This window comes from Scyliorhinus torazame, chromosome 15 (genome assembly GCF_047496885.1).
Source record: "Scyliorhinus torazame isolate Kashiwa2021f chromosome 15, sScyTor2.1, whole genome shotgun sequence".
Classification (NCBI taxonomy): Eukaryota; Metazoa; Chordata; class Chondrichthyes; order Carcharhiniformes; family Scyliorhinidae; genus Scyliorhinus; species Scyliorhinus torazame.
Genome location: NC_092721.1, coordinates 158,038,356 through 158,065,215, shown reverse-complemented (window position 1 = coordinate 158,065,215; position 26,860 = coordinate 158,038,356). Strand labels below are relative to the sequence as shown.

Genomic DNA, 26,860 nt, shown 5'->3' with positions numbered 1-26,860 from the left:
GATGAGCAAACTGATCACAGAACCATGGTACAGGGAGCCAGCCATTCAGGTTGGGAGCAGGGAAGCAAAACGAGAAATATAGTCACAATCGGGGTTAATATAGTTAGGAGCATAGACACTACGACCAGGATTGAGTGTCCCAAAGGTTACCTACCTGGTGTCAGGGTTTGGGATATTGCATCTGGGCTACAGAGGAACTGGTGAGTGGGAGGGAAAAGATCCTGTTGTCGTGGTTCACATCAGTACCAACGATATACATAGAAGATAGAGGTTCTGCTGAGGGAATATGAGCAGCTAGGGGTAAATTAAAAAGCAGAACCAAAAAAAGGTAATAACCTCTGGATTACTACCAGAGCCACAAGCTAATTGGCACATGGTCAATAAGATTAATAAGAGGTAAATGCGTGGTTGCAGTTAGTGTGGGAGAAATGGGTTCAAGTTCATGGGACATTTAGAGCCATTCCAATGGAACAGTCTTCACCTGAATCACACTGGGACCAGAGTCCTGGCAAATCGCATAATTGGGCTGTATATAACGATATAAACTAGATAGTGGTGAGGGGGGAAAAAGAAGAGGGTTCAGTTGCATGGAAAGTCAAAGTTAAAAGGAGACGGTAGGAGTGCAGATTAGTGACGAGGCAGATTGTGACCAGAAAATAAAAGAAAGTGACAGAACGTGTGAATGCCACATTGTACCAAGGAATCATACAAGAGTAGGGAAATTTGATAATAGAACAAACTTAAAGGCTTTGCGTCTGAATGCATAAAGCATTTCAGAACAGAATTATGAGAAGTCCCTTATGGGAGTAATCTATTGGTCCCCAAATAGCGCAAACAGTAACAAAGGGATATGATTCGGTGATGATTACTGACATGGTTACAAGGGAACCAAGTCTGGGAGTTGAATATCCAAGGGTATTCAGTATTTCAGAAGGATAGACAGAAAGGAAACGAGGTGGTGTGGCTTTGCTAGTAAAGGAAGGGATTGGTGCTGTAACGAGAAATTATATAGGCTCTGCAGAAGATGGGGAATTAGTCTGGAGTAAGGAACCCTTGTGAATCTTCATTGGACTCTTATTTCCATTTTAATTCTGTACTTATGGCAGTTACAATTCATGCTCCTGGGCATTGCTGGGGCCGACAACTTTAATTTGAAAAAGGCAGGGACAGGAGATGCTGACATCAGCAGTGTTATGACAAATTTGGCTGACAGCCAAAAACCGGGCGTGGAAAAAAAAAGCTGAAAGTCCGTCGGGGAGTGGAAAGGTCACCGCTGGATCGGCAAGAAAAATGGAGGCTGGGGCACCAGGGGAGGCCACATTGCCCACAAAGAAATGACTACGATGATGGTCGCAGAACTCGAAAGGCAGTTCACAAAACACATGGAGGCGATGAGGAAGAAGATGGGGGCTGTACTGAAAGTGCTCGTGGAGGAGGCGATTGCCCTGTTGACGGCGGCGGTATTGAACGCAGTGGCGGAGGTACGGGAGCAAGGCGAGGCACTGAAGGAAGTGGAAGAGACATTGTTACAGCACAGCGATCAACTTACCTCGATGGGGAAGGAGATGCGGAAGGTGATAGGGATCAACGTGAATCTGCGAGCCAAAATGGACTACTTGGAAAACAGATCCAGGCGACAGAATCTGAAGATTGTGGGTCTTCCCGAAGGAGTGGAAGGCCAGAGGCCGACTGAGTATTTTGCCACGATGTTGACAAAGCTATTGGGGGATGGTGATGATCCAGTTCGAACTGGATCGGGCCCATCGGTCGTGGAGGCTTGTTTTCCTAGGTACAGTGTGAAGGAGGAGGTCCTGTGCTGGGCAAAGCAGAAACGGGTGGTGCAGTGGGCTGGAGCTGGTATATGCATATATCAGGACTTGACGGTGGAGCTGGCGAGGAGGCGGGCTGCCTTCAGCGGGGTGAAGAAGGCGCTGTACATCAGTAAGGTGCGGTGCAGCATAGTATACCCAGCTAAGTGGAGTGTGACCTGTAGGGACTCTACAGGTTAATGGTGACCATAGGCGATTCCTAATTCCTTTCTCTTTTATTTCTCCTTTGTTTGTCCCACCATGGGAGGGTTTGTTCTATTTGATGTTTATATAGTCAGGTGGGTCGTTGCTTGGGGTGGTGGGAGGATGGGATCGTTGTTGTCGATAAGGAAATTGACTTTGTATTTGTTACATTTACTGCTTGTGGGTGGGGTGTAAATTCTGGAGAAAATGTGAAAATGGAGAACAAAATTATTTTACAAAAAAAAAAAAAAAATTGGGCTGACAGCCAATCGCCTACTTTCATTGCCTGGGACTACACAGATTCTCCATGGAGATTGGTCCAGTCCGGAATAAATTGCAGCCGGTCTGCTGTTGATTTCAGTTTTGTTTTGGTGCTGCAAACCAACGGACGATTCAACATCTTGCCTTCTGAAGGGATCACTGCCTTGAAGGTCATCAACCCCAGCAGCGAAGATCCTCAAATCTCTTTTACCTCTAAATCACAGTTATTTTTTTGAACCTTCCTACCACCCCGCCACCCCCAACTTTGTATCTGTCCTGCATGTATGGGTGGAGGGTGGGTTTGGGGAATAGGTAGACGAGTAAGCCATTGTTTCATGATTTTCATTATAGGTTCATCTTTTACTCTTGTTATAAATAAATAGTTTGTCAATGTTTTACTTCTAAAACTGGTGCCTGGAGCAGTCAAGGGTTAAGATTTTAGGAAAGCACATAAATTATTGGTTAATTCACTTATGTTGGAACACCGGGGTCTGTGGGGCTGGACTGACTGCTCACTCGCCCAGAGTGCCATAACATTGGGTATAACTAAGAAATAGCAAAGGAAAGTCCCTGGTGGGAATAATCTTTAGGTCCCCTAACAGTCGTAGGGCACAGTATAAACCAAGAAATATCAGGAGCTTAACAATCATGGATGACATGAATAGAGAAATGGAATTAATCAAATTGGCAAAGGTGGGCAGCACGGTGGCCCAGTGGTTAGCCTGCTGCCTCATGGCACTGAGGTCCCAGGTTTGATCCTGGCTCTGGGTCACTGTCCCTGTGGAGTTTGCACATTCTCCATGTTTGTATGGGTTTCGCCCTCACAAGCCAAAGATGTGACGGGTAGGTGGATTGGCCACGCTAAATTGTCCCTCAATTGGAAAAAATGAATTGGGTACTCGAAATTTATATTTTTTAAACATTGGCAAAGGTAGTCTTGAGGGAAAGTTCATTGAATATTTTAAAGATGGTTTCTTGGAACAAGATGTTGTGGAACCAACCAGGGAACAGATTATCAATTTGGTATAGTGTAATGAGGGCCGGGATTAATGAATGATCCCGTGAAGGAGCGTCGAGGGAAGTGTTATGGGCCAGGGTTTAGAGAACCCCAAAATGTATCATGGAGTTCACCTGACCCACAACTTTTAATAGATTGTGGTATGGGAAGCACACCAGCCCACTCTACAGGTGTGGTAGAGCAGAAATGGAAAAGTATTTATTAAAGCAAAACACAATGTTTATTCTATGAACTCAAGTTAACCTTTTTAAAACATTACATCTTAGCAACCATCAATTCCAATACAACCCCCAAACCTTATGTAATCCTTTAAGCTTTCCTTTTAACATCCATACGACTTGAAACACCTTTTACCAGAAGCACATCAGGTTAAAGTCACTACTGTTATTAGTTTTAAATCACCAGCATCAGGATTGATTTAGTCTTTAGATTACAGGGAGATTCATACACCTTCTGGCTGTGACTGCAGTTACCCAGCTCTGAAAACGAAACTAAAACACACCCTGCAGCCTGCTCAAAATCGAAAGTAAAAAGCTGACAGACAGCCCAGCTCCACCCAGTCATTGACATCACTGCAGTAGTAAACACCCATTTCTTAAAGGTCCTCCCACGACAGATATTTATTATACACACCCATTTCTTAAAGATACTCTCACATGACAGAAGACGGATCGTAGCACGTGGAGTCCCACGCTAGCATTCTGGAGTTAAACAAGCGTAATAAAAATAGAAAAAAAAAATTGAGAAAACTACTGCAAAATACAAGATAAATGAACAGCAAACATTTCTGCAAGTATATAAAATGGAAGACAGTAGCTAAGTAAATGCTAGCCCTTTGGGGGGCAAGGCCAGGAGTGTGGAACAGAAAATAGCTGAGAGGCTAAATCAATATTTTGCCTCAGTTTTCATTGTGGCGGACACGAGAAAAGGGAGGAACTTGGAACATCATCAATAATAGGAAAAGTGCGAAACAAACTATTGAGATCGGAGGCAGTCACGTCCCCCGGGCCAGATGGTCCACATCCGAGGGTCAAAGGAAGTGGCAGTGGAGATTGTGAATCCATTGGATACAATATTCCAAATTCCCCCGATGCAGCAAAGGTTACAGTGGATTGGAAAAATGCTAACGTAACACAAAAGGGAGGGAGGCAGCAAGTGAAGAACTATAGAACAGTTCATTTAGACTTCCGGGTGCGGCGATGACCAGCTAAGTCGCACGTTTCGGCAGCTCCCGGTGGAACGGACTTTTGGGCTCTTAATAGGAGCCCCATCGGCAATTTTAACGGCAAATAACACTGTGCGGTAATCCAGAAGGGAATCCCCCTGGACACGGATGGAAAAAAAGAGGGGAAAGTAGCCGGATTGCAGTGGATCCTCAAGAGCAGCGGCCAGGAAGGCAGGCACAAAGCAAGATGGCGTCGGAAGAAGGCAGTTTAATATGGGGCCCTGACCAACAAGAGTTCCTGCGGCGTTGCGTAGATGAACTCAAAAAGGAGATGAAGAAGGAGCTGTTGGCCCCGATATTACAGGCGACTGAAGGGCTAAAGGAGGAGCAAAAGACCCAGGAACAGGAGCTTCGGGTCGTGAAGGCAAAGGCTGCTGAGAATGAGGATGAAATACAGGGCCTGGTGGTGAAGACAGAGATGCACGAGGCACAACACAAAAGGTGTGTGGAAAGGCTGGAGGTGCTGGAGAACAATGCGAGGAGGAAGAACTTAAGGATTCTTGGTCTTCCCGAAGGTGCAGAGGGGGCGGACGTCGGGGCATATGTGAGCACGATGCTGCATTCGTTAATGGGATCGGAGGCCCCGACGGATCCGCTGGAGGTGGAGGGAGCCTATCGAGTTATGGCGCGAAGACCGAGGGCTGGAGAAACTCCTCGAGCAATAGTTGTGAGATTTCTCCAATACAAGGACAGAGAGATGATCCTCAGATGGGCCAAGAAAACCCGGAGCAGTAGGTGGGAGAATGCGGTGATCCGCGTGTATCAAGATTGGAGTGCGAAGGAGGGCAAGCTTTAATCGGGCCAAGGCGGTGTTGCATAAAAGGTCAAATTCGGAATGTTGCAGCCGGCGAGACTGTGGGTCACACATCTAGGGAAACACCACTATTTCGAAACGGCAGACGAAGCGTGGACATTTATTGTCGAGGAGAAGCTGGAGTGAGCGGGCCAGAAGAAAAAGAACGTTTGGGACAAAAGGGGGGGGGGGGGGTGAATTTGTGGGATGAAGGGGGGAAAAGGGGGAAGAGAAGACTTCCCAGATTGTTAAACCTGCGACCCTGTAACTTCTCTCTCTTCCCCACGTCGTGGGGGAAGGGGGTGAGGGAGGATGAGGAGCTGTGGGCGCCGGCCATTGGGGGCGGGGCCAAAAGGGGAAGCGCGGGCTTTGTTCCCGCGCTATGTTAATCATGGCAGGAACAGGGAAGCAGGAAGCCTCGCACAGTGTGAGCCGAGGTCACGGGGGGGGGGGGGGGGGGGGAGCCGAGGTCGGCCAGAGTTTGCTGACTTCTGGGAGCAACATGGGGGGTGCAATTACGCTAGCTTGGGATCTAGCAGGGGGGGGGGGGGGGGGGTTAACTGGGTTGCTGCTGCTGGGGAGAAGGTGGAGCTGGTATGGGAGAGGGGGGGGGGGGGGGGGATACAGCTACGTGGGAACCGGGTGAGGAGCTGGATTGAAAAAGGAAATGGCTAATCGACAAGGGGGGGGGGGGGGGGGGTAAAAAGCCCCCCAACCCGGTTGATCACGTGGAATGAGAGAGGGCTGAACGGGCCGATTAAGAGGGCACGGGTACTCGCACACCTAAAGAAACTTAAGGCAGATGTGGTTATGCTTCAGGAGACGCATCTGAAGCCGATAGACCAGGTTAGACTTCGCAAAGGATGGGTGGGGCAGGTGTTTCATTCGGGGCTGGATGCAAAAAACAAGGGGGTGGCCATACTAGTGGGGAAGCGGGTAATGTTTGAGGCAAAGACTATAGTGGCAGATAGTGGGGGCAGATACGTGATGGTGAGTGGCAAACTACAAGGGGAGGCGGTGGTATTGGTGAACGTGTATGCCCCGAACTGGGATGATGCCAATTTTATGAGGTGTATGTTGGGACGCATCCCGGACCTAGAGGCGGGAAAGTTGGTAATGGGTGGAGACTTTAATACGGTGCTGGACCCAGAGCTGGACAGATAGAGGTCCAGGACCGGAAGGAGGCCGGCTGCGGCTAGGGTGCTTAAGGATTTTATGGTGCAGATGGGAAGAGTAGATCCCTGGAGATTTAGTAGACCTAGGAGTAAGGAGTTTTCGTTTTTCTCCTATGTACATAAAGTATTTTCACGAATAGATTTTTTTGTTTTGGGAAGGGCACTGATCCCAAAGGTGACGGGGACGGAGTACACGGCTATAGACATCTCGGATCATGCTCCACACTGGGTGGACCTGGAGATAGGGGAAGAAAAACAACAGCTTCCACCCTGGAGAATGGACATGGGATTATTGGCAGATGAGGGGCTGTGTTTAAGGGTGAGGGGGTGTATTGAAAGGTACTTGGAAATTAATGATAATGGGGACGTACAGGTGGGAGTGGTCTGGGAGGCACTGAAGGCAATGGTTAGAGGGGAGCTGATATCTATCAGGGCACATAAAGGAAAGCAGGAGGGTAGGGAAAGGGAGCGGTTGTTGAAAGAACTGCTGAGGGTGGACAGACAATATGCGGAGGCACCGGAGGAGGGACTATACAGGGAAAGGCAAAGGCTACATATAGAGTTTGACTTGTTGACTACGGGTAAGGCAGAGGCACAATGGAGGAAGGCACAGGGTGTACTGTACGAATATGAGGAGAAGGCGAGTAGGTTGTTGGCCCACCAACTGAGGAAAAGGGGAGCAGCGAGGGAGATAGGGGGGGGTGAGAGATGAGGAGGGGGAGATGGAGCGGGGAGCGGAGAGAGTGAATGGAGTGTTCAAGGCATTTTACGAAAGATTATATGAAGCGCAGCCCCCGGACGGGAAGGAGAGAATGATGTGCTTTCTGGATCAGCTGAAATTTCCTAAGGTGGAGGAGCAGGAGAGAGTGGGGCTGGGAGCACAGATTGAGACGGAGGGAAAGGGATTGGAAGCATGCAGGCGGGGAAGGCCCCGGGACCAGACGGATTCCCAGTTGAATTCTATAAGAAATATTTGGACTTGCTGGCCCTGCTACTGATGAGAACCTTTAATGAGGCGAGGGAAAGGGGGCAGCTGCCCCTGACTAAGTCAGAGGCAACGATATCGCTCCTCCTAAAGGAGGAAAAAGACCCGCTGCAATGCGGGTCATACAGGCCCATTTCCCTCCTGAATGTGGATGCTAAGATCCTGGCCAAGGTAATGGCAATGAGGATAGAGGATTGTGTCCCGGGGGTGGTCCATGAGGACCAAACTGGGTTTGTGAAGGGGAGACAGCTAAATACAAATATACGGAGGCTGCTAGGGGTAATGATGATGCCCCCACCAGAGGGGGAAGCGGAGATAGTGGTGGCGATGGATGCCGAGAAAGCATTTGATAGAGTGGAGTGGGATTATTTGTGGGAGGTGTTGAGGAGATTTGGCTTTGGGGACGGGTATATTAGGTGGGTACAATTGCTGTATAGAGCCCCGATGGCGAGCGTGGTCACGAATGGACGGGGGTCTGACTATTTTCGGCTCCATAGAGGGACGAGGCAGGGATGTCCTCTGTCCCAGTTATTGTTTGCACTGGCGATTGAACCCCTGGCCATGGCATGGAGGGGTTCCAGGAAGTGGAGGGGAGTACTTCGAGGAGGGGGTGGGGGGGGTGGGGGGGGGGAGAGAAGAGAGAGAGAGAAGAACACCGGTTATCTCTATATGCGGACGATTTGTTGCTATATGTGGCGGACCCGGCGGAGGGGATGCCAGAGATAATGCGAATACTTGGGGAGTTTGGGGATTTTTCAGGATATAAACTGAACATGGGGAAAAGTGAGTTATTTGTGGTGCACCCGAGGGAGCAGAGCAGAGAGATAGAGAATTTACCGTTGAGGAAGGTAACAAGGGACTTCCGGTACCTGTGGATCCAGATAGCCAAGAATTGAGGTACATTACATAGGCTTAATTTAACACGGTTGGTGGAACAGATGGAGGAGGATTTCAAGAGATGTGACATGGTGTCCTGGTCATTGGCAGGTAGGGTGCAGGCGGTTAAAATGCTGGTCCTCCCGAGATTCCTTTGTGTTCCAGTGCCTCCCGGTGGTGATCACGAAGGCTTTTTTCAAAAGAATTGAGAAGAGCATTATGAGTTGTGTGTGGGCTGGGAAGACCCCGAGAGTGAGGCGGGGATTCTTGCAGCGTAGTAGGGACAGGGGGGGGGGGGGGGGGGGGGGGGGGGGGGGGGGGCTGGCACTACCGAGCCTAAGTGAGTAATACTGGGCCGCCAATGTTTCAATGGTGTGTAAGTGGATGGGAGAAGGGGAGGGAGCGGCATGGAAGTGAATGGAGAGGGCGTCCTGCAAGGGGACTAGCCTGCAAGCAATGGTGACGGCGCCGTTGCCGTTCTCACCAAAGAAATACGCCACAAGCCCGGTGGTGGTGGCTACATTGAGAATTTGGGGGCAGTGGAGACGGCATAGGGGAGGGACGGGAGCTTCGGTGCGGTCCCCGATAAGAAACAATCATAGGTTCGTTCCGGGGAGAATGGATGGGGGATTTGGAGCATGGCAAAGAGCTGGGCTAGTACAATTAAGAGATCTATTTGTAGATGGGACGTTTGCGAGTGCTGACGGAGAAATATGGGTTGCCCCAAGGGAATGCATTTCGGTATATGCAATTGAGGGCTTTTGTGAGGCAACAGGTGAGGGAATTCCCGCAGCTCCCGACACAGGAAGTGCAGGATAGAGTGATCTCAGAGACATGGGTGGGGGACGATAAGGTAGCGGACATATACAAGGAGATGAGGGACGAGGGGGAGATCATGGTAGATGAGCTGAAAGGGAAATGGGAAGAAGAACTGGGGGAGGAGATTGAGGAGGGGCTGTGGGCTGATGCCCTACGTAGGGTAAACTCATCGTCCTCGTGTGCCAGGCTAAGCCTGATACAATTTAAGGTGCTACACAGGGCGCATATGACTGGAGCACGGCTTAGTAAATTTTTTGGGATAGAGGATAGGTGTGCGAGATACTCGAGAGGCCCAGCGAATCACACCCACATGTTCTGGTCATGCCCGGCACTACAGGGGTTCTGGGTGGGGGTGGCGAATGTGCTTTTGAAGGTGGTGGGGGTCCGGGTCGAACCAAGCTGGGGGTTGGTTATATTTGGGGTTGCAGAAGAGCTGGGAGTGCAGGAGGCGAGAGGCTGACGTGTTGGCCTTTGCGTCCCTTGTAGCCCAGCGCAGGATATTGTTAATGTGGAAGGAAGCTAAGCCCCCGGGGGTGGAGACCTGGATAAACGATATGGCAGGGTTCATAAAGTTAGAACGGATTAAGTTCGTGTTAAGGGGTTCAGCTCAGGGGTTCACCAGGCGGTGGCAACCGTTCGTCGACTATCTCACAGAAAGATAGAGGGAATGGAAAAGAAGTAGATAACAGCAGCAACCCAGGGGGCGGGTGGGGGTGGGGGGGGAGGAATCGGACGGACTCTCGGGGATGTTATTGTACACGTATAGGTATTTGGTGTATGTAATTGTATATTGGACTGTAATTTTGGAGAGTATTTATTTTGGACAAGGCAGTTGCCATTTAGTTTTGTTTTTCTTTTGTTTTTGTTTATATATATTATTTATTTATTTGCTTAAAACTGGCCACGGCTATTTATATTGCTTTATTGTTGTGTAAAAGAAACACTACGTATTGTTATGTTTGGCCAAAAAACTCGGGAAAAAAATATATTTTTTAAAAAAGAACAGTTAATTTAACATCTGTTGTTGGGAAATTGTTAGAATCCATCATGCAAGATCAGGACATTTGGAAAGTCAAAACAGTCGGTCAGCATGGTTTTATTTAGAAGGGTAAATAGTGTTCGACTCATTTGCTAGAATTCTTCGAAGGTGTTGCAAGCCACATGGGGATCCTGTGTAGTGTATCTGGACTTCCGAAGGCATTTGATAAGGCGATGCCGCACAAACGGTTAATACGCAAGGTTAAGATCACATGGGGTTGGGGTAATGTATTAGCTTGGATAGCAGACTGGTTAACCAACGGAAGGCAGAGAGTCTGGATAAATGGGTCTTTTTCTGGTTGGCAAGATTGAACTAGTGGTGTGCCACAGGGTTCAGTACTCAGCCCTCAACTATTTACAATATATATTAACTTGGATGTAGGGATAGAAGGTACTGCAGCCAAATTTCCAGATGACACTAAAGGAAAGTAAGTTACAATGAGGAAATAAGAAATTTACAAATGGATATAGATAGGTTAGGCGAGTGAGCCAAAATTTGGCAGATGGAGTTTAACATGAGTAAGTGTGAGGTTATCCATTTAAGTCAGAAAAATGGAAGGCAAATTATCTAAATAGAGAGAAACTTCAGAGTGCTTTGGTGCAGAGAGACCTGGATGTCCTCATGCATGAATCTCAGAAAATTAGTATGCAGGTAATAAGGAAGGCAAATGGAATGCTGGCCTTTATTTGGGCTAAAGGAACAGAGTATAAAAGTAGGGAAGTGTTACTGCAGTTGTACAAGGCATTGGCAAGATCGCACCTGGAGTGGCGTGTCTAGCTTTGGTCCCCTTATTGGGTGGGGGGTATATATTGCATTAGAGGCAGTTAAGTAGATTAATTCCAGAGACGAGTAGTCTTTTGCAGAGATCGAGCAATTTAAGCATATACTCTTGACTTTAGAAGAATGAGAGATCTAATTGAGGTATACATGATGATAAACGGTATGGACAAGTAGAGCAGATGCTTCCTCTTGTGGGGCAATCTATAACAAGAGGTCATAGTTTTAGGATAAGGGGTAGCAGATTGAAAACAGAAATGAGAAATTACTTCTCTCAATGGGTCACAAATCTGTCAAATTTGCATCCCAGAGTGTGGTGGATGCCTGGACATTGAAGAAAATTGACAATTTTTTAATTAGTAATGGGTTGAAGGGTTATAGAGAATGGTCAAGAAAGTAGAGTTGAGGCAGAGATCAGCCATGATTGTATTGAATGGTAAATCAGGCTGGAGGGACCGAATTGCTTTCTCCTGGTCCTAGCTCTGATGTTATGAATCCAACTAAACTTTTTACCCTTCCAGGCACTGAAACATAACTAAACATCCTTAAAACTGTACGCTATTTCTAATGTTTACTAATACAAATAGGAATCCCTTAAAACTACTTTTTATTTCCGAACACAATTACAAACCTTTAGTCTTCGAACCATTTCCTCCTTTGATATTTTGTCAGAGATCTCTTTTACTCCTGGAGGATATGTAATTTTCCCGTCATTGACCTTTGGCTTGTTGTGAGCCATGGTTAGCGTTCACGTTTCCTCCCTTTAAAAAAAAGAACAAAGTTAGAAGTGTGGCATTTCCTTTTGAAAAGAATAATGTTCAGCATGGTGAAAGCTGCTGGTGCTCATCCATCAATACCAAGTACTCATTCACATCAGTCGATCTGTACTTGTACTTCACACATCAAAAACTAACCAGCATAAAATCAACCTGAACAAAACCAAGAGCAGTAGGGTTAGTGTTTGGGGACTTCCTCATCGGGCACATCCTCCAACGCTCAGCTCACCAACATTACAAAACCACTCACTGCACTCAGATTAACAAAATGAGCATGGTCATAGAAATTAGGACGAGAGCAGGCAGTTCTTCCCCTCCGATGTGGATGCCCTCGGATAGTCTCATTTGCCCCAGCCCCTCCCCCATTGTTTCCAAATATTTATGCCACCATCTGAAATGAAATTTCAGTTTTTAAAACTCAGTAGTCCTAAATTCGAGAACCTTACTCCTCCCTTTAATTCTTTCTTCCATTGGGAAAGCTTGGTTTCCATTTCTTCTTGCCCCATTCATCCACCGGGAACAATATTTTTTACAATTTAATGACAGTAAGAGTTTGTAATCTTATTTGTATCATACTGGACATTTGTCCAAGTTATACCATTTGCTTCTCCTTGTCAATACTAAGAGGGAATAATGATGCAGAGTATTTAGTCTCCCATTTCAAGCCCATTTGCAGCGAGTTACCAAGAGAAGAAATAAAAGCTGGAGTAGGCCATTTGACCCTTTATGCCTGTTCCGCCATTACACATGGCAGATCTTCTCCCTCAACTGCACCATCCCGATCTCGCTCAACTTCCTCAGTACTCAAATCGACCTCGGTCTTAAACGCGCTCATTTGAGCATTGCAGCTCTCTGGGTCGAGAATTCTGAAGAATCACAAACATTGAGTGAAAGTCCCAAATGGTCCATCCCTTTTTCTGAGATTGAGTCAGCCCTGTAAATTTCCCAGCTAGGGTAAACACTTCCTCAGCACCTATCCTTTCAAACTCTTTTACATTTCCTATATTTCAATTAGATCACCTAATTCTTTGAAATATAGGCCTCTTCTACTTAATTTCGTTAAAAAGACAAACCCTTATTGTTATATTTGCTCAGAGACTAGAATATCCTTCCTTTGGCAAGAGGTCCAAAACTGCATAGGACTACTCACTAACGCAATGAAGACTTATTTACTCCTACATTCCAATCCAATTTCCAATAAATACCAACATATCATTTGTCTTCCTAATTGCTTACTGTACTGCATGTCACTTTATGATTCATGTACAAGGGCACCCAATTCCCTCAGAATGTAAACATTTCCCAGCCTGTCACCCATTCAAAAAACATGATCTGTTCTGCTTTTATTTAAAATAAATCAAGTGGATAACTTCCCACTTTGCCACATTGTATCCCATCCCCCTCCTCCTTGTTCACACATCAAATGTGTTGATATTCCTCTGCTGCCACTTTGTTGACAATGCAGTTACGTTGGAATGAAAGCAGTAAGGATTATGCCAACTTTGATACATCTTGGTCCCCTCATCTATGTCATTGATAGCAGAGATCCAAGTACTGATCTTTGTGGTACCTCACTTGTTTACGCACACCAAACAAAAACAATTCTAAAATGTATTCCAACTTCGCTTGGTTAATTAATCCTTAATCCACACTATTATCTCTATTCTCACCAGTGACATCTTACCACAGCCTGTGATGCCCTAGTGTTCTATAGACATGACTGGGTGCCCGAGAGATTGTGTGGAAGCTTGAATATACGTGGCAATTCAAGGCAGAGGAACACTGAAAGGAGTTGGAAATCCTGGAAGTGGATATTTGTTGATAACAGCTGAGGGAAAGAAGAGGATTATAAAAGGAGCATCTTTTTGAGAGCGGAGTTTGGAAACACTTGTGTCAATGCCAGAGTCCAGTGCGACCAGTTGTGTGCCAATGTAATAATCATTTGCGGGGATTTCAGGAGAACTCCACATTAAGTTCAATTGGGTGGCATCTGCCACTTGGATTTCAGGGTGGAGTGCGTCTGAGCGGAGTTGGGCTGTTTGATTTACAAGGAACAATATATATTGTGGTCTGTGTTATTCTTCAAGACTGCATACATTTGTGAAAATATTAATGGGGCTAAGTAGTATTATATTACAGTCAAACTTTTAATGTTTGTTTTTTCTGTTATTAAGAGCAAAGATGCGCTGTTCATCCACGTTTTCTAAGTCTTTTGAGCCAGGGTTCCATTCGCTGGTCTTCCTATCCAGTGGTATCAACTTGGATCATGGCTGGTTAATCCATTTCAGTCATATTTGAGGGCTAGGTATTGACTAGGACACAAGTTCCTTCGCCTTCCTTGAAAACTACTATTAAGAAGTACTCCATCTGTTAACCATTGCCTAAATCATATAACCTATCTATATCCCTTTGCAAACTTGTTGCGTCCTCCTCAAACATTTTTCCTGCCCATTTTTGTATCAGCCCATTTTCTATAATACAGCCCATCCCTTCATCTAAGTTAATAATGTCGACCATAAATAGTTTAGGCCTCTGCACCGATCCCTGCAGCAATCCACCAGTTTGTTAGCCAACCCTCCATCCATGCTAATATATTGCCCCAACATCAGAAGCTCATATCTCACGCAGTAACCTTTATGTGGCACCTCACACTACTGGTTCCCCTTTATACACTCAACATCCTCATTCCCTTTTATCCACCTGGCTCAGTACATCCTCGAAGAATTCTAATAGATTTGTCAAACAGGATTTCCCCTTCACATAATTACATCAACTCTGTCTGATGGTATTAGCACTTTCTACATGTCCTGATAATAATCTTTTAGTGTCACAAGTAGGTTTACATTAACATTGCAATGAAGTTACTGTGAAAATCCCCTAGTAGTCACACTACGGCGCCTGTTCGGGTACACCGAAGAAGAATTCAGAATGTCCAATTCACCTAACAGCTCGGGACTTGTGGGATTAAAACATCCCAAGCCGGGCAGCACGTGGATAGCACTGTGGCTTCACAGCACCAGGGTCGCAGGTTCGATTCCCCGCTGGGTCACTGTCTGAGAAGTCAGCACATTCTCCTTGTATCTGTGTGGGCTTCCTTCGGGTGCTCCGGTTTCCTCCCACAGTCCAAAGACGTGCAGGTTAGGTGGATTGGCCATGCTAAATTGCCCTTAGTGTCCAAAGACGGTTAGGAGGGGTTATTGGGTTACTGGGATAGGGTGGAAGTGAGGGCTTAATTTGGGCCGGTGCAGACTCGATGGGCCAAATGGCCTCCTTCTGCACTGTATGTTCTATGAAACCGGAGCACACCCACGGAGATACGGGGAGAGCGTGTCCACACAGACAGTGACCAAACAGGGGAATCAAACCCGGGTTCCTGCCACTGTGAAGGTGCTAACCACTGTGCGACCGTGCTGCCCGACCACCTTAATAATAGATTCCAGCATTTTCTTACTCCCTCCTTCCTGGAATGTGACATTTGTGGTTTTCCATTCAAATAGGACCTTCCACAATCTAGGGGAAGTTTTTTAAATTACAACAATGCGTTTTCTAGTTCTAGTCGTTTCCTTGATGATTACAATATGAAGGCAAGCACATCCAAGGAACCCATCAGTCTTTTTTTTCATTAAATGTTTTTATTTTCCATTTTCCTTCAAAATTTACACCCCACCCACAAACAGTAAACGGTAACAAATACAAAATCAATCCCCTTAACAATACCAACGATCCCATCCTCCCACCACCCCAAACAACGCTCACCTGTCAATATATGCATCCCATAAAACAAACCCTCCCACAGTGGAAACAAAAAACAAAAGAGAAAAAGAAAAAGGAGTCCGGGACCGCCCATGGTCACCATTGACCTATAGAGTCCAATCCCCCTCCCCCCCTACACTCAACTCCATCCAACATCTGAAAGAGTACCATACATGATACCCAAGAGTTGTCCCCCCCGCAGTCTCCAACTCCTCCCGTCCACTGCCTCTTGTAAAACTCCTCCCCCCAATCTCTGTTCCTTCCCCCCCCAACTTTCCACCCCGGCTGGACCACTCGGACCCTGTTCTGCCAGGCTCCGATGGCCGCAGCCCCTTCCCCCACCTCACTCCCTTTCACTAGCCGGCTTAAACCGGCCAGCGTGGAGGCCCCGCCCAGGTCCCTTTCCCCCTTGCCCGGCCCTAGGAAAGCCTAGAAATCCCCTTTTAGCACACAAACCTCGCATAGACACCTACACCCCAAAGAGCCCTCATTTAGAGCCTCCATTGTGCAGCCACCTCCTGCCCGCCATCACCGGAAGTCTCTCGGAACCTATCAGTCTTTAGTCCCATTCAATCTTCCTCTAACATTTTATCTACGGATAGGGATTTTAATTTCCTCCCATCACTTCCCTTGTTGTAAACATTGGCTCCTTTAGCCCATACACCCGCACGCAGTGAAACAAAAAAAAAAAAAGAAAAGAGTCAGTCACGAGGTCAATTTCTCAGTTCTGCCAGTCCTTCTGCCTTCGCAAACTCCTCCGCTGCTTCTGCCGTTCCAAAATAAAGTCCCTGAGCTTGTAAGTCACCCTCAGCTTCGCTGGATATACAATGCCGCACTGCACCTTGCTAATGTACAGTGCCCTCTTCACCCGGTTGAAGGCAGCCCGCCTCCTCGCCAGCTCCACTGTAAAGTCCTGGGATACACGTAGACCAGCTCCAGCCCACTGCACCACCCACTTCTGCTTGGCCCAGCTCAGGACCTTCTCCTTCACACTGTACCTACGGAAGCACAGAGTCACTACCCTTGGCAGCTCACTTGCCATTGGTACAGGCCTCCACGACCGATGAGCCCGATCCAGTTCATATCGGGAGGGATCCTCCCCCTCCTCCAATAGTTTCGCCAGCATCGCGGCAAAATACTCAAGTTGGCCTCGGCCCATCAACTCCTTCAGGCAGCCCCACAATCCTCAAATTCTGTCGCCTGGATCAGTTTTCCAGGTCTTCCATTTTTCCTCGCAGATCCTTGTTAGTGTCCATCACCTTCCGCATCTCCTTCCCCATCAAGGCAAGTTGATCGCTGTGCTGCAATAACGTCTCCTCCACTTCCTTCAGCGCCTCCCCTTGCTCTCGAACCTCCGCCACTGCGCTCGCCATCACCGGGGAAATCGCCTCCTCCGCCAGCACACTCAAAACCTCTCTCATCTCCTTCCTCATTGTCTCCATGTATCTTGTAAACTGCCTTTCGAATTCTGCAGCCATCACCTTAGTTATTTCTTCAGCCGTAAGCAATGCGGCCTCCCCTGGTGCGCCAGCCTCCATTTTCCTTTGTGACCCCACGGTGAACTTTCCACTCCCCGACGGACCTTCAGCTGTTTTCTTTACGGACGATTTTCTGCTTACCCTCGACATTTTTCTTCACTGTTTCTTCCTGCTTTTGCCGCCTCCGTGGACCCTGGGACTGGGCTGAAAGCCCCGAAAATGCCGTTCCCAAACGGGAGCCCTCCATTGTGCAGCCGCCTCCCACCATCACCGGAAGTCTCTCGGAACCTATCAGTCTTTAGTCCCATTCAATCTTCCTCGAACATTTTATCTACGGATAGGGATTTTAATTTCCTCCTTCCCTTTTGCCAGTTTTATTTTTCTTCGGATGTTTTCTGTGCCTTCTACTGAGAAGACAGATACAAAATACTTGTTCAAAGACTCTGCCGGTTCTCAGTTCCTATCATCAATTCCAGTGTCATCTCGGAGGAACCAACATATTAGAAGTTTTTACTGACCGTTTTGATATTTCTTGCCAGTGCTCTTTCATATTCAATTTCTCCCTATATTTTCTAAACATCCTTTGCTGGTTTCCATCCTCAGCTTCCTTAGTTAACCATAGATTGTGTGCATCCTTCTCATTAGGTATTGTCTGTTGAAGAAAGATTCTTTGTTGGGAGTTAGAAAACATCACCTTAAACGTCTGCCACTTATCTTTGAACCAATTTTGCAACTCCACTTTCAACAACTCCGTTCCCTTTATTTATATTAGAGATACTTTTCAGACCCAGGATGAGATTTTCAGACTGTATCCGATTATGATATCGAGCCCAGTGATTGGGAACAAGTCCAATCACTTGGGACTCAGGGTCAAGGGCCGCCCCGAGAGGCGGGAAGCCCCTGGGCCCTATAAAGTGAGGGGCCAAGTTCAGATCGCTCTCTCTCCCTTCTTCGCCTGCTCGAGACCTTCGCAAGAACATCAACCAGCAACTGTAAGTTTGAATCCAGCGATCGCTATCCGATAAAGATTCCTAGCCATCGACCTGTATCAGCCTTTTGAATCCCGCGGGCCAGATCCGATTCGATAAGCCATTTGTTTCCCTGACCTGGTGGGCTCTTCCTAAAGTTAAGTATTGGCCAGTAGTGATAGGTTTCTATATAGATAGTAGGATTATTGTGTAAGCATTACTTGTTGTATATAATAAATGACCGTTGATTTCAATCTTACTAAGTGGTGTGCTGACGTATTAATCATAACTCGAGCTTGAACCACGTGGCGGTATCAGAAAGATACCTGGCGACTCGTGAGCAAAGGTGACATAATCAGAGCTAATAAACTAAGGCTAAAAAGAGCAACATAATTGGCGACTCCGCCGGGACCCGACATAGAAGTGGAAAACCACTCCGGGAGAACCCCAACTATTTGAATAGAATCCAATCGGAAACAAAAACAAAAAAAAACCACAAGTGTTCAAGCGGTTCTGGTTAATAATTCACAATTCGGAAGTGTGTGTATGCATGCGTAACTAACAGGGTTATAAGGTAAAACTGATAGATTTTGTTGCGTCAAAACTGTCGGAAGTCTGTATTTTCGGAAATTAGCGCAAGCCGTACCCGCATCTACGACACCACCTTAGCCCCCTGTTCCAAATTTGAACGTAACGAGCATATAAGAGAGATAGCCATGCAGGCAATGCAACGCCTCATGAACCCCGAAGAATTTGCGGTCGCATCGATCAGCAGCATTAAAGTGGGACAGTGTCCCATCTAGGAAGTGGAAATTCGCAAATTTCTGCAGGGCAAAGGATGGCCCGTGTGGAGCGGTTTCTGTAATAACGACGACTCAGGTCCCGGAAGTAGAGGGCATACTTGGTGGGAGAACATGAGTGAAATCCATAAAAAGAGCTTAGCAAAAGCGCGCAAGCCGATGGCAATCGTGTCCTGCATGGCACAATTGCGAGGCACAGAGGAGGTAGTCAGGACGCTCCGAAAAGAAATAGAGGGCATCCATCGTATGAGTAAAATCGATGTATGCGAGATGGAAAAGGAAAACCTGGAATTGAAAAGGCAGTTAGAAGCCAAGGACAGAGGTGGCTGACGCCAAACGGGATCACCAGTCTGGTCTGGCGCATTTAAGCAGTTTTCAATCCCAGTATGAGAAGGCTCATCAGGACACGCAGCGTGCCATCCTGGTTAAGAAAGAGACGGAGAAGCAGGTGGAGACACTACAGAAGCAATGTAGTGATCTCAAGGCAGCCTTGAGAGCGCTCCACGCTGCAAACACGGAACAAAGGCAGAGTACCTTGGACCATGCAAAGTGCCGAAAGCAAATTGCAGACCTGCAAGCAATGCTTTCTGTCCAAAAGGGATTCCAAGACACCTTTGGGGAAAGTTTAGACCAGGAAGACGGCCCTGATTGGGAAGAACTGCAAGAGACAGCGCAGAGATATGTTCAGGGAGCATGTGCGCAGGGAAAACCCCAAAGGAGGAGAGCACCCCCACCCCCCACACAGCAAGTAATACAGGCTCCCATGAACCCTGTAACAACCCACCGCACCAGCAGACGAGGCGGAAGTCTTATATTCCATCCCCCTCACAGTGACCCAATTACGGGACGCGTGTGCTAAAATCGCACCGTTCCTCCCCGCTTCAGACCCACACCATTTCTTGGCCACCGTCAAACACCAGGCGACCATGTACGGCCTAGATGAGAAAGAGCAGGTAAAGCTCACGGTCCTCAGCTTAGACCCATCGGTCGCAGCAGCCCTTCCCGACCCACAGAATGTAGGAGGAGACACCCTCGCAGAAACGCATACCGCGATCCTGGATGAGATCGGGTATAACCGGGGCGACTCCGTACACGGTCTAAATAAGTGCAGACAGAAAAAGTCTGAACACCCCACAGCGTTCGCAGGACGCTTGTGGATTCACTTTGAAGCCGTTTTCGGCAACGTAGACCGTGCCCATTTGTCCGCAGACAATATGGCCAAATGGACCCGCACCCTTATCTCCCATGCCACGGAAGCAGGACAGAATGCCTGTAGTAATTATGACCCCTCGGAGGAGGCTCATAATGAGAAGTGGGTGGTCAAAAGATTGTCCCGCGTTTGGGAACAAGTGGCTCACGGTAAACCCGCAGCTAGAACCCCTGAGGAAAACCAAGCCGCCGCAGACGTGTAGGCAGCAAGAACCACTCTCCAAACCCCGCCTGGGTAAACGAGGGAAAGAGCAGCCCCCCAACAAAACCGCAAGAATGCTACAATTGCGGACAGTTGGGACATTTTGCCAAAGAATGCAAGGCCCCTAAATAGCCCAACAGACCGGCACTCTCAATAAGAAAAAGGCAGAGCCCATACATAGCGTTAGCGCCCAGTCCGATCAGACAGACTTGACCAGAACGGACTGACAGTGTACAGGCTCCCCCAGCTGGGTCTGCGATACCCTTTGGGATAGGTCAGGACGACCCGTAGTTGCAGCAAAGGTTAAGGGACAGCCGATCGAGCTTCTCTGGGACACAGGAGGGTCCCGCACAACTTTAAATTCCTCCACCCTTGGTAAGGACACATGGCCCACCACAGCCACTATCACCCTCAGCGGCTTCACAGGCCACTCACAGCAGGGACATATCACAACCCCTGTACTCATCCAGATCGGAACCATTAATACAAAGCACCCTGTAGTGTTAGTCGACCTGCCCCCAACAGCAGAGCATGTTTTAAGATCGACTTCATGAATTCTCATCACCTCTCTTTCGATCCAGTCAACCAGTGTGTCTGGAAGATGGCGAAATCCGCTAGAGCCCCCGCTACGCTCAACATAGGGGATTATATGAACAAAATTAGCGCAGTAGGCGAGTTTTGGTTCAACCCCACCACACTCCGCATGGACCGACAGGTTAGGGTAGTCCTGCAAAAGAACAGGGCAGCATTCGCAACCCACAAACACGACTGTGGACGGATGACCGGTTCCGTACAAATAACCGGACCGGACCCAAGACCCCAAAAACAGTACGGATTTCCCCTAGAAGCAGAGGGAGAAATCCTGAAGGTCATACAAAGCTTATTAGAGGAGGGCGTCCTAAGATCGGTAGCCTCAACTAATAATGCCCCGATTTGGCCAGTAAGGAAACCCGACAGATCATGGCGCTTGACCATTGATTATCGAGAACTCAATAAAGTCACCCCCGCAGCAGCCCCCACCGTTGCAACAAGTCCCGAGACCATGCTCAAACAGGGACTCCATGCCCGATATTTCACGGTTTTGGACGTCAGTAATGGGTTCTGGTCCATTCCATTGGCAAAGGCGTGCCAGTATAAATTTGCCTTCACTTTCAGAGCGCAGCAGTACACGTGGACATGCCTGCCACAGGGCTCCCACAACTCCCCCTCCATTTTCCACCGACAGCTGGCAAATGGACTAGCAAAATTTTCTCGCCACGAATGCCTGGTACAGTACGTAGACGATCTACTACTGCAGACAGACACAAAGGAAGAGCACATTGAGCTTCTGTCCGAACTCCTGGAATTACTACACTCCACTGGCTGTAAAGTCAACCCCAAAAAGGCCCAGATATTGGAAGAAAAGGTGATATATTTGGGTACTATCATCACACACGGCAAACGCGAGATCGAGCACAAAAGAATTAACTCGATCGCTAAATTGCCCCTTCCCCAACACGTTTCAGCCCTCCGGTCGTTTTTAGGACTGGTTGGCTACTGCGAAACCACATTGACGGTTTCGCCAGCAAGGCAGCGCCCCTCTCAGACCTCCTAAAGAAAGGAGCCCCCTGGGAATGGCTTCCGCAGCATACGGATGCTGTGGCTCATAGCTGCCCCCGCACTACAAGTTCCCGACCCGCTTTCCCCTTACGCCATAGAGGTAGCGACCACAGACCGCACCCTTTCAGCCGTGCTCCTGCAGGAACGGCACGACCAGCTAAGACCCGTAGCTTATGCCTCCCGGATTTTAGATGCTGTGGAGCAGGTGTTCTCAGCCTGTGAGAGGCACCTGCTCGCAGTTTTCTGGGCAGTCCAGTACTTCTCATACATTACCGGACTGAACCCCATCACCATTTTGACCGAGCACACCCCCACCCAACTTTTACTAGACGGACGACTTAAAGACGGTACCGTAAGCCAACTCCGCGCTGCTAGGTGGACCCTTCTCTTACAAGGACGGGACATCACAGTAAAACAGACAAAGACTCACACATACTTAGCGGGCAATCTTCAGTACCCCGGAACCGAGCAACAGTATGTACATAGTAGACAAAAGAATAACCGACAGAGTACATTGACAAATGGTACATAGTGATTGGTTACAATGCGGAACAAGGGTCAAACAAGCAATGCATAAGCAAGAGCAGCATAGGGCATCTTGCCACACCAGTACACGGCAGGCGGTGGGGGACGCTTGGCTGGGGTAGCAACCACACACGACACCACCATGCCAACCACTATCGTGTACACCCATTCCAGAGGCAACCCTTGTCCCTTCCAGTCTGCCCCACCGACCACCCATAAACACCCCCCCCCCCCCCCCCGCCCCCCAAATCGACTGCAGAGGCCTCTGGCCATGCAGATCAAGGCTATTGCTAATAAGGAATTGGCAATTCACACAACCCAAGTGGAGTCCCGTGGGGAGGCGGGCTATGTACCATGTGAGTGTCATTTCCTAGATCACACCTTGATGCATGGACACTGTGCGAAGTGACACCACACACGCAGCAGCCAACATCCAAACACCCAGGTGATGGGACATAGCTCCGGAGCAGTTTAGCACAGGGCTAAATCGCTGGCTTTGAAAGCAGACCAAGGCAGGCCAGCAGCACGGTTCAATTCCCGTAACAGCCTCCCCGAACAGGAGCCAGAATGTGGCGACTAGGGGCTTTTCACAGTAACTTCATTTGAAGCCTACTTGTGACAATAAGCGATTTTCATTTCATTTCATTTCATATTCACAACCAGAGGATGGGTGGGGGAAAGATGCCTGGAGAGATATGCCAAGGGTTTGGAGGTTGACCCGCATTGTGGAAGAAAATGACAGAGGCATCACACGTTTTGCACAAAGGTATTTATTGTGTAACAATTCCTCACTCTCCCAATGGTGCCACCCCCCTCCCCCGGTGCTCCGTGATCCTCGATGCACTTTGCCTTCCTAGCTCTGACCACTACATACAGGTGCATCTCCAGGATGCACAGGTGGAGCCAGCCAGCTGCTTACCATGTCCCGTGGCAATGCCCCTGGGAGCATCCTCTGGGTGCTCGGGCCAGAGGGCCCCGGCTCACTTGTCGGCAGCACATGCACAACTGTGCCGCCCTGTTCAGTGTGTTAGCTGCGAGACGCAGCCTCAAGAGGGGTGGATCTTGGGGATCTGGTACCACCATCCCCACTTCATGGGACGGGTCCGGGCTGGCACTCAAGTGTCCCCTCCTCCCACTCAGTGCCCACAGGGCCCTGGGGTTCACCGTGGGTTGGAAGGACACTGGGTCGAGCCCCGGCTGCCCCTGTATCATCTGACTCTGCCAGTTCCCTATGGTCTGCACCATCATGTCAGCTCCCTCAGCGATGCTCCTCAGTGACTGGGCCATGCTCTGCAGCGCCTCGGTAATGCCCAGCTGTGACTGGGACAAGCTTTGCAGCGCCACAGCCATTCCCTTCTGAGAGCAGGACATGTCCCCCAGAACCTCATCAAGGTCAGCCTGGTACTGGTCCCCCAGAGAGGCAGACATTCTGTTGAGCCCCTCAGCCATGGCCATCATCAACTGTGCAACACCTTGGACAGCTCCACTAAATGGTGCAGACCTTCTGCACCAAGCTCTCCATTGCGGCCACCCTAGCAGTGTTGGCGTTGGTGCCACCCATTGTTGGCAACATCTCCTGCACCCGTAGTCACTGGAACTCCTCCAATTGACTATGGACCTGCTGGAGTGTCGCTGACATCGCCCTATTAATGTCACGGTCCACCCTCACATCGCCAGGAAAACCTCGACAGGCTCAGCATCAGGCTGGGTCCTGGAATCCAGCAGACCTCTTTACTGCTTTCTCACCTGGGGGTTGCTGCCACCACCTGATGTGTATCAGCCGCTGTGTAGTGCTCACCAGATTGTGCCCCACCATTGAGGCGTGTGGATCTGCGTTGGTGGTGGGTGGGGATGACAGCAGTTTTGCCTCGATAGCGTCTTCCTCAGAGGTGTTCTCCTTGGAGGCTGGAAAGGGGGCCACCTGGGATGGACCAGCGCCGCCAGCTGGAGGACGCGCGGGGGGGGGGGGGGGGGGGGGTGATGATGATGCTTGCGCAGGAGCATTAGTGTTTACTCACTCGTGCTGCCGTAGGTGTGGCCATTGACTTTTTTCCGGCACTGGAGGCCAGTCCTCCTGGTCACACTCCCGGCACTTACAGCCGCCATTACCACCTCGTTCAAGGCAGCACTGGCTGCCCAGTGACTGATCCTCCAGGAAACAGGACATCCCTTCTGGCCTCTGTATCTAGAAGCCTGGCCAGATCTCATCCCCGAATCTCGGCACCGATCTCCTAGCCGCCATTGTTGTGAGCTGGCTGGGGTTGGCTGCGCAAAAGTGCTGCTTGACCTGGTTAACAAGGGGCTTCATTTGCAGACAGAATCCAGTCCATCAGTCACATACCCGCTGATTTATTTAATATAAGCTACTGGAGTTTGAATAAAAAAAGAAGAAACCGCACTTTCTTCCCTCTCTGCAGTCAACTTCCATCTGTACCAAATTCCCAAGTCAACACTTCTATCTCCAGCATTATGTGAAGTGGGGAGGTGGAAAAACAAAGTAAAACAGAAAGTGGATTAGAGACAGACATCTGGAGCAATTAGGAGATGTTAATTGGCCTCAGTGGAAAAGGAGTATTTTACAGATGTGACTAAAGAAAACAGGGTGAGAACACAAATTAGAATAACTGTACACATCAAATAAAAGGTAAAGGAGAAATAATAATCTTTATTATAGTCATAAGCAGGCTTACATTTACACTGCAATGAAGTTACTGTGAAAAGCCCCGAGTCGCCACATTCCGGCACCCGTTTGGGTACACTGATGGAGAATTCAGATGGTCTAATTCACTTAACAAGTATGTCTTTCGGGAAGAAGCCAGAGCACCCAGAGCAAACCCATGCAGACAGGGAGAACGTGCAGATTCCGCACAGACAGTGACCCAAGCCGGGAATCGAACCTGGGACCCTGGCGCGATGAAGCAACAGCATTAACCACTGCTACCATGCCACCCAAAACAGCTATATCAGAACTATAGCAGATAACTATAGTCTCTCGAAAGTAGCAGCCAGTTCCCACCTTCACTGAACCTATTTTTACCCCAGACGTGGCCACCTTAACCTGGGGTGTGGTAATTATTTAGGAAATGTAGCGTCCCAGAGTTTCAGGTACAGGTAGCTGGGGACAAAGTGTGTGTATAGTCATGTGTAAAATTGTGTGTATAGTCATCAGTATACTTAAAGTGTCATAGTGTAGTGTAGGCCTTCTTGACAGGTGTTTTTGTCTCTTTAAGTTAATATCTTTATTAATTGTTCACAATGACTGGATTGTTCCCCACTGGGTTGTATATTATTCTTCACATTATACGCCCCCCCCAAAACCAAGTTACCCTTCTAGGTTTGGGGATTCCGCTCGCATTTAACAACAGTGTGACCCACTGTCTTGGTTAAAGAAGATCCTGCACCAATATGTGCTGTGCGCATCTGTAGCGTTTTGCTCATCCAACTAGAAAAAAAACATCTCTGCAGCCTCGATCACTATCCAAAATTGCAGTACAGAAACGGGTAAATGGCCCAACAAATCCATGTTGTAGTTAATGCTCCAGACAAGCCTCCTTCCATCCTATCATTCTATTCATTTCTCCCTCACATGCTAATCTACCTTCAAATACATATGAGAGTCATTTCAACAACTCCTTATGACAGAGAGTTCCACATTCTCCAAGTTTCTGTTGAATTCCTTACTGGAATTATTAGTCAGCAAGTTCAGTCTTTCCAGATTTTTAATGACCTTTCAGAAGCATGAAAGAAGGTGCAAAGACGACTTACTGCAATATTACATAGTCCTGGTACATACAAGCTCAGAAGCTTGATTCAGTTAAATGGCATCTTTAGTGATTAAGAGCAATGTGAAAATTGACAGGAACAAAGATTGTAAATACAATTACTACAGCTTACACACTAACTGCAATATTTTGTTACTGTTATGAATTTCAAACAGTGAAAAACAAACCATTTTGGTGTTCCAAGACAAATAAATATTGAACTTAAATCAAGTTCTTAACCAGAGACTTTTGTACAGAAAAAGCATGTCCAATGTGATGAAATGGGCAACAACTGCTGGTCTTGCTCGACACACCAATATCCCAAGAATGCTAATTTCAGTATTTTTTTACCCAATAGCAGAATATATCTTTAACCGACATAGACATAGAATTTACAGTGCAGGAGGCCATTCGGTCCATCAAGTCTGCACCGACCCTTGGAACATCCCACACCTCCACCCCACCCCGTAACCCCACCCAATCTTTTTGGACACCAAGGGCAATTTAGCGTGGCCAATCCACCTAACCCGCACATCTTTGGACTGTGGGAGGAAACGCTGAGCACCCAGAGGAACCCCATGCAGACACGGGGAGCTACCCATATAAATGAACTAAACCTGTCACTTGGCCAATAGGAGACAACAGTGAAGGGCTTGTCCAGGATTTGATTCCGGGACCTCTTACATTCTCCTACACTGAAACACCCAAAGCGAGAATCATACCCCTAGACCAACGAGCCACCACTAATGCAAGTTTGTATTTTAGCACCGTATTTTACATTTGCATACAGTTCTTTTCTATTTACTTGA

At 48.0% G+C, this 26,860-nt stretch overlaps 1 protein-coding gene across 3 annotated transcripts in view; it reads right to left on the bottom strand.

Moving 5' to 3' along the window:
• The window catches only part of pds5b (PDS5 cohesin associated factor B), a 289,329-nt gene that overhangs the window by 223,205 nt on the left and 39,264 nt on the right, over positions 1–26,860 (bottom strand). For all 3 annotated transcript variants that reach the window (XM_072477000.1, XM_072477001.1, XM_072477002.1), the window contains exon 2: positions 11,612–11,741. In XM_072477000.1, coding sequence (XP_072333101.1) covers positions 11,612–11,719 — 108 coding nt within the window. In that variant the 5' untranslated portion in view covers positions 11,720–11,741. The remainder of the gene's footprint in view (positions 1–11,611; positions 11,742–26,860) is intronic.